The sequence below is a fragment of the Haliotis rubra genome, unplaced genomic scaffold (assembly GCF_003918875.1).
Source record: "Haliotis rubra isolate DU_JTF1 unplaced genomic scaffold, ASM391887v1 Scf1353, whole genome shotgun sequence".
Classification (NCBI taxonomy): domain Eukaryota; kingdom Metazoa; phylum Mollusca; class Gastropoda; order Lepetellida; family Haliotidae; genus Haliotis; species Haliotis rubra.
The window spans coordinates 163,440-170,963 of record NW_025765285.1 but is presented as its reverse complement, the minus strand read 5'-3'; the positions used below and the strand labels follow the sequence as shown (position 1 = coordinate 170,963).

Genomic DNA, 7,524 nt, shown 5'->3' with positions numbered 1-7,524 from the left:
ACATGTTCACTTAATTATTGGCACCCGTGAAGAGCCACCTCCTCGCAGTGGGTGCTGGGTAATGCTAAGCGCTCTTCAACAACCCGAGAGTGGACCCGGGGCTATAGTGGTCCACAGCACCCCATTGCTGGTCTTTAGACCGAATTGGGCGACCAGTTTTCCGTGGGTTGCTCCCCTGTGTCGGTGGAGGACGGGAGTCTGGTTGTTGAGGGCACTGGCTCCAGGAACAGCGTTTCTTTGCCCAACACACCACTTCGCCCCTTACTTCACCTAGTCGGATGGTGGAACTGGCCCGGTTCTATCAATCGGCTGGTCATGCTAAGCCCTGTACATGTAACTTTTGCTGCACAAATTTTAGAAATTATTGAAAGATTTTGTCAGTGGTCTTGGCTTCATGATGATATATTTATATTTTGATTGTACAACTCAAATTTAGTAATTTGCCTAGAGTCCTATGTCCAGAAGGCAGTGGCTCATGGGCCAATCTGGTAGAATAATTGCTTGTTGATTATTCTGCTTGAGTATATTATCCAGGTATCCTTGGTGCTACAAGTCGAAAACCCACTTGTGATTAGCATTGCCCTTGTGAAACTCCGTGGTGGGTGGGGAGCCCGGATAATGAATCAAGTTAAACTTACCATGGATTACAAAAACCCCACCCAAAAAAACAAACCGTCCACTCGATAATTATGATGAGCAGCTGAATCCTTTTGTGATTTCTAAGGGTATATATGGCATCGCAGGTGAAGTGAAGAACATACAACGCTTGATCGATTGCATTAGGAAACAACAAGCCACCAACCTGATGACTACAGAAACACTTGCTGGAGTCTACGTTTCAGTTACTGTTCAGTTCAAAGAAAGTGGTGAAAAATACAGTTAAACCTAGGACGGAACGTGTGCAAAAGGTGGTAGACCCTCTAAGAGTTAAGAAAACCGTATACAATTATATAACAAATATGGTTCACTCGAGGACATGGATGTGTCAGAAAGCATCCATCCCAGGGCACATAGAAAGTGAGGGGTAGGTCCCCCTATCAATCCACCCAATAGATCGGTCATTTTACTAATATCGTGCAGTGGAATTGTAGAGGTCTGAAGATTAACTTTAATGAACTACAGCTATCAGTCCAAGATCTAACACCATCAGCATTCTGTCTGCAAGAAACGCATCTGAAACAGACGGATAATTTTACTTTACGCCACTTTACAGCCTATCATCATTATTCTCCTCTGGGTGATAGGGCCACTGGAGGATCTTCTATCCTTATACGGCAGGATGTTATTCACAGCCCTGTTACACTTAAAACTAATCTCCAAGCTGCTGCACTGCGACTTACTCTGGGTGTAGCATTTACATTATGCTCTGTATATATTCTGCCTTCATGTATATACAATGATGATTCAAGCACTCACCTGCATCCTCCAACCGGAACCTATTCTTCTCTAGATCTGTCTCTTGCAGACTCTAACCTCCTAAATGAATTTGATTGGTCTGTCCATAGTGACCAATTAACAAACTATTATTTCAGAAATATCTCCATCTGATTCTCCATTATAAACAGGATGAAATTTTCCGAAGGCTAAGTGGGCCTGATTTCAAAATATATGTACATCGAAACTACGACCCGAATGTTTTAGTGACGTAACTGATGCCATTCAGATATTTGCTGACGTTTTAAAGGAAATAGCTGATGAATGTATACCAAAGTCCTCTACAACTCCACACGTACGGAAACCATGGTTTAATACAGACTGTAGACAAGCCAGAAAAGCGAGGAAGAAGACAAAACATTATTCCCGCCACCATCCAACTGTTCATAATTTAGATAAATTTAAAATACTCAATGCGAAGGCATGTCGTACCTTCAAAGAAAACAAACGACAATCTTGGAGGAAATATGTCTCCAAAATTAATTCACGCACGCCCATGTCTAAGGTGTGGAACATGCTTCAGAGAATAAAAGGCAAAGGTTCAAAATCTGCTGTTCACCATCTTAAAGATGCTGATAACTTAATAACCGATAAATCTAAAATTGCAAATAAACATGGCGAAACTCTTGCCAAACTCTTCATTGACAAATTATGTCCCCGACTTTCAGAGATATCAGAAACAACAGGAAAAGACAAAACTTAATTTCGAATCAGATAACCGTGAAGATTATAATGAAGTGTTGTCATTACATGAGCTACATACAGCTCTTGAGCAAGCTCATGACACTGCAACGGGTGATGACAATATACATTATCAGCTACTGAAACACTTGCCTGAACCATGTCTGATGACAATTTAGATATATTTGACCAAATATGAACGTCCGGAAATGTTCCTACCTCGTGGCATAATGCCATTATCATCCCAATTCCAAAACCTGGCCGGGATCATGTGGATCAATCGAATTACAGACCTACATCTCTAACCAGCTGTGTCTGCAAAACCATGGAACGTTTGGTAAACAATAGATTAATTCAGTATCTTGAAACCAGTAACCTTATAACAAATATCCAACGTGGTTTCGGGAAAAAATCGTAGTACCATTGATCATTTGGTACGTTTAGAACCCTTTGTTAAAATGCTATAGTAAATAAACAACATGCTGTATCAATTTTCTTTGATCTTGAGAAAGCTTATGATACGACCTGGAAGCATGGCATTTTAAAGGATTTACATTATTTTGGTTTGAGAGGCCGTTTGCCTCTTTTTATATGACAGTTTTTTAAAAGACAGGCAAGTCCGAGTGGGTTATGGCCTGTCTGACCATTACAATCAGGATTAGAGTGTCCATGAAGGCAGCATTGTGTCTGTCACTTTATTTAGTATCAAGATCAATAGTTTATCCAAGGTTTTAAAAGATTCCATTGATGGATCACTTTCTGTGGATGATTTTAATATTTCTTGTCGTGGTAAAACTATGCTTACTATTGAACGGCAATTGCAGTTTTGTTTAAATAAAATAAATGGTGTCTTGAAAACGGCTTTAAATTTTCCAAGTACCAAACTAATTGTTTACACTTTTGAAGAAAATATAAGCCTCATAAAGACCCAGGACTATCTTTAAATGGCACTCCGATCAAAGTCGTAAAGAAGGCTAAGTTGTTGGGTCTACTTTTCGACTCCCATTGAACTTTTTTGCCGCATATTAAATCCCTTAAAGCTAAATGCCTGAAGGCCCTTGATTTTAGTCTAATCCTGCATTTAAATGTGTTTTCATCCCTCTTTATGAGGATTTGTACAACAAAAAGTCTTCTCTTGTTCCGCCTCTTGGGCTCAGAAGTAAACCATTCATTTCTGCTGCCGGCATTGAGCTGGAAAATATATCTCCTTCCCGTCTTCTTTCTTCTCCTCCATGGCAATTGGTTAGGCCACTAGTCGACCTAACACTCACTAAATTTAAAAAAAAATTAGAAACTAATGACTTACAATATAAACAAGAATATTATCAATTAAATGTAAATTATCTAACATATAAATGCTTATTTACGGATGGATCCAAGGATGGTGGCGCGGTGGCTTGTTACATGAAATAGAGCCGTATATTGGATATACCTACTTGGGTTGTCAGTCCAGATTTGAAAAGGTCATCATACGACGATGTCGTATTGTCCAAACAAGATATCCTTCCATCTTGTTGTAGCAAATATTTCTTGTGTGTGGATCCATCTATCCTTCCATCTATCCATCCTTCTCGTGGGAGCTAAATGTTTCTCCACTGTGGATCCACCTTATATTGGTTACACCTACTTGGGTTGTCAGTCATGATTTGAGGAGGTCATCATACGACGATGTCGTATTGGCCAAACAAGATATCCTTCTTGACTGTGTTGAATTCTGCGTCATAAAAGATAAATATTTCAATACCAAAACGGTAAATTAAAGTTAATTATCACTTAATCATTGAATTTTTAAAAGAGATAGATTTGTTCACTGAATTTTGATATATGTTTTGTAAATAGATAAAGTTTTATAATTGGTAGTTCAAATTATCAACTTAGATTGTTTGTGGCTGTATCCTCAAAGGGAATTGAAGTAGTGTAAAATTATTGTCCTCCTGAGAGGGTACGTAATTTCGGCTAAATTATCCTACAATCGCCAGCGGCTGAAGGGATGGTGTAAATCCAGCTAGGCTTCATGCAGCTAGCAACAGTGATGTAAGTTCCCCTGGTTCCTAGCATGGTGATCTACCTTCAGTTGTTGGCGATCTATAACCCGTGTATTATATTGTATTGTCTTCTTCAATTGGAATGTTTTAGCTTTGCTCGCTAGTTTTATATTATATCTGTGATAATCTAGTATTTTTACTGTCCATCGTCGACAGATGTTAATCTTCAAATTTTTTTCACTTTTTATTGTATAAATTGTCTCGTCACGATATGGCTGAGATATTGCCGATGTGACGTTAAATATTAACTCACTCACTCACTTAATTATTACATGATGAATTTTAATTTGTATTGTAAGAAGAACATGAAGTTTTATTTGTGAGAATGAATTAATGACTTCCACTCACTAGTGACATTACCTTTACAGGGGATGGAAGTAGCGGAAATTATTATCCCCTGAGAAGGTATGTAAGTCCCATTTCATTCCAAATAAATTAAAACTTTCCTCTTTGTTACTCGTAGAATATGTGTGTTTTTAATTTATGGTTGGAGGGATGTTGTAAATACAGCTAGGGTCCATGCAGGAAGCAACGGCACCGTAAGTCCCCATGGTGCCTAGTATGGTGATCTACCTTCAGGCAACCTATAGCCTGATTTTATAATGTATTCTCATTTATAGTTAAACTAATTTAGATTTAATTGCTAGTTTTTTGTTTTTTTTCGTGATAATCTAGTTGCTTTTACTGTCCTTTGCAGAGAGGTACGTATAATATCTAACTTTTTATTTTTATTTATTTATAAATGCTCGTGCCCTGAACATGCATCTTTAACACACACATTCTCTTGTTCAGTGGGTATCCTCCCATTTGTTGCGCATGGACACGTGTCGACACGGATACAAATCATCTCACTGCTGTTAACTATGTTTTGATGTAGATATTTGGGGAAATTGATATGACTTTCACTTCTTGGCAATTTGAAAAATATACATATACATAAAATGTTCTCGAATTTTCCAACGGGTGATTTGCCTTACACGACACATACTTTCAATGACATGACAGATATTATGATTAGATGTACAAGGAAATCACACGGATAGATTTTACGTGTGCTTTGTTTTACAAAACATGTTTTCCTCAGAAGGCATGATTATATGAACTAGAGTATCGATAGAAACAAGGGAGTCGACGTGCACCAGGCTCAGGTTCTCCAACAAGAAAGAGGTACAATTGGTGACAACCTGTTGCAGGCGTATTTATTCATCTTGCCATGCTTTAGTGAGAGCAATATCATCACCATGACAGCCGTACAGATTCAGTATGAACAGAACTATCACCGTTTACAGAACAGGCAGAATTATATCTGTATTCAATGTTCACATTTCTGGGAAGGGTGGCATTTAATATCTATAAGCATGCTGGACAATATTCCGGCTGAAACCATGTGGTAACATGATATTCCAGTTGTGTGCTCGTGTTCTTCAGTTGCACTCAGCCAGTAGTTGGCCTTAAACTTCACTCTGTCTCTGTCGCCTGTAGCCATGTCTTTATACTCCACTACAACCTGAAACGCCACAAACACACTGAACTCCACAACAAGTAATATACCAAATGATATATTTGGTCAGTTTAAACCTGCATCTTTGGCGACTGTCAAAGATGTTCTCTGCTCCAGTTGGAACCCTTAACCATCATATGTACTTAGGCTGAGTCTGTGTAACAAAATGTCTCAAATATTTGCTGCAGAAAGGGTTCACGATGGTGGATGTCAATGCCATATCGTCCCCAGTGGGGTACACTGTCCTTCTTACATATAGGTCAGGCAATGTGCCAAAGCCGAAGTCATAATATACATGTATATTACACCATTTATTACATTACAACTTCTCGAAGCTATTCAGCTAGGATAGTGTCGATAGGGCGTGTAGCCATAATTCTTTCACACTAAAATATTCACAAATTCTGTAACTCACGTATGCAACGAACCAGTCATCCCTGTGGCAGAGATTAGAAAATGCAAGATCAATGGTTTTCGGTCCGCATACAGAATCGTCAACAAACTGAAAGAAAACATTCATTGAAATCGGACATGAAACATTATTTACTCCTTTGAGTCATTGCAGTATTAAGTCCAAACAATAAATACCGTTTCCGTAATATCTATGTTCGTCCAATGCAGTGCCCACTGTACAAACCTTACTATGTTATATGAACGTGACAGTGATTTATCAAAACCTGACCCCAAATCAATTGTCTTTAGACTTTCATTGATCGTAAACTTGTCTTCTACAGCTTCTTTCCACTGGAGAATACTTAGCTTGCACTAAGTGATCACTTTATTCAGCTACAGTCTGTTCCAGAACAGCCAGCCTACCTGGTGTGTGTTAGTGTGCTATATTTTATTCGAGTACATTCTTGTTTTATCCTATGTGGTGCCGTTCTTCATTAAATGTTGCTTTCCATTGGAGAACTGTTATATTTTCTGAAGTATGAGATGGCTTTCTTCAGCTATGTAATATCTAGAACGGTCAATACTTCAGTGTGCGTCGTTGTTTCATGAGATTACAGTTAGCATTCCTGAATTAGTTCCTTCAGTGTGTTTCCAGGGGCCAACAGACAGCTTACCTGAGTGTACGTTAGCATCTTTCAGCATCTTTACAGGTGGGAACTGTTAGCTCACCTTCATTGCCTGTCGGTCTATCGCGACCTTCCTCTCCATGTGTGTTAACCTACCGTGAATGTACTACGACGTCCCATCCGTAGTATGACGTCTTTCCCATTCTCCAGTGCAACACACACTCGTCCACACGGCCCAAATATGCCTACAGTGAGGTCAGCTTCTGAATCAGAATCTCGTTGGCTCCCGGTCGTGAAGGTTAACTTGTAAGTCGTTTGTTTCCCTGTTGTTTGGAAAGGGGTGAAACCACTGTTTATCTCTGGTCCCTTTAGCATTATCATCAATCAGTATGGGATTAATATTCTCGTGCCTTATAGATCAATATGTGTTGTTTTTGTTTCTATGCAGGAGCTTTCCTCTCAACTTTGCGCTTTTCTTTTGATATTATTAGTTGTTATCCACATTTTAATTTCCCAAATTCATTATATTCGAGTCATAAACACCTATCGTAGCTGACAACATTGCATATGGCTTAAACTTTGAAAAACGCCATCATAAAAGTGCCATCAAATGCCATCATAAAGGTTTATGATTGTAAAACTATATTTTGGATCAGAAAATTTCGATTAGTTGACCTTTGATTAGTATTCTCGTGCCTTTCGTTTCGATATTATTTTCTGATTTCAAAGTATAATTTCCCACATTCATTATATTCGGGTTATAAACATCTATCGTAGTTGACAACACTGCATATGGCTTAAACCTTGAAAGACTAGCATCCATTATCATTTGGAAATGGATGCA

General features: G+C 38.6%; 1 protein-coding gene across 1 annotated transcript; it reads right to left on the bottom strand.

Annotated features, from left to right (window-relative positions):
* Positions 1-5,472: 5,472 nt before the first annotated feature.
* Positions 5,473-6,858, bottom strand: LOC124267994. The gene is made up of 3 exons (XM_046702996.1): positions 6,784-6,858; positions 6,077-6,163; positions 5,473-5,667 (listed from the first exon to the last, which is right to left on the bottom strand). Exons 1-3 carry the CDS (start codon positions 6,820-6,822, stop codon positions 5,473-5,475), a joined length of 321 nt encoding a protein of 106 aa, XP_046558952.1. The 5' UTR covers positions 6,823-6,858.
* Between the last annotated feature and the right edge of the window lie 666 nt (positions 6,859-7,524).

What these genes read in the sequence shown, in the direction of transcription:
- LOC124267994 (XM_046702996.1), bottom strand. Translation starts at nt 6,822, where the DNA reads ATGGAGAGGAAGGTCGCGATAGACCGACAGGCAATGAAG. An exon ending in TAGACCGACAGGCAATGAAG is followed by an intron (nt 6,164 to 6,783) that starts GTGAGCTAACAG and finishes GTTTTCTTTCAG; the next exon opens with TTTGTTGACGATTCTGTATG. An exon ending in ATGACTGGTTCGTTGCATAC is followed by an intron (nt 5,668 to 6,076) that starts GTGAGTTACAGA and finishes GTGGCGTTTCAG; the next exon opens with GTTGTAGTGGAGTATAAAGA.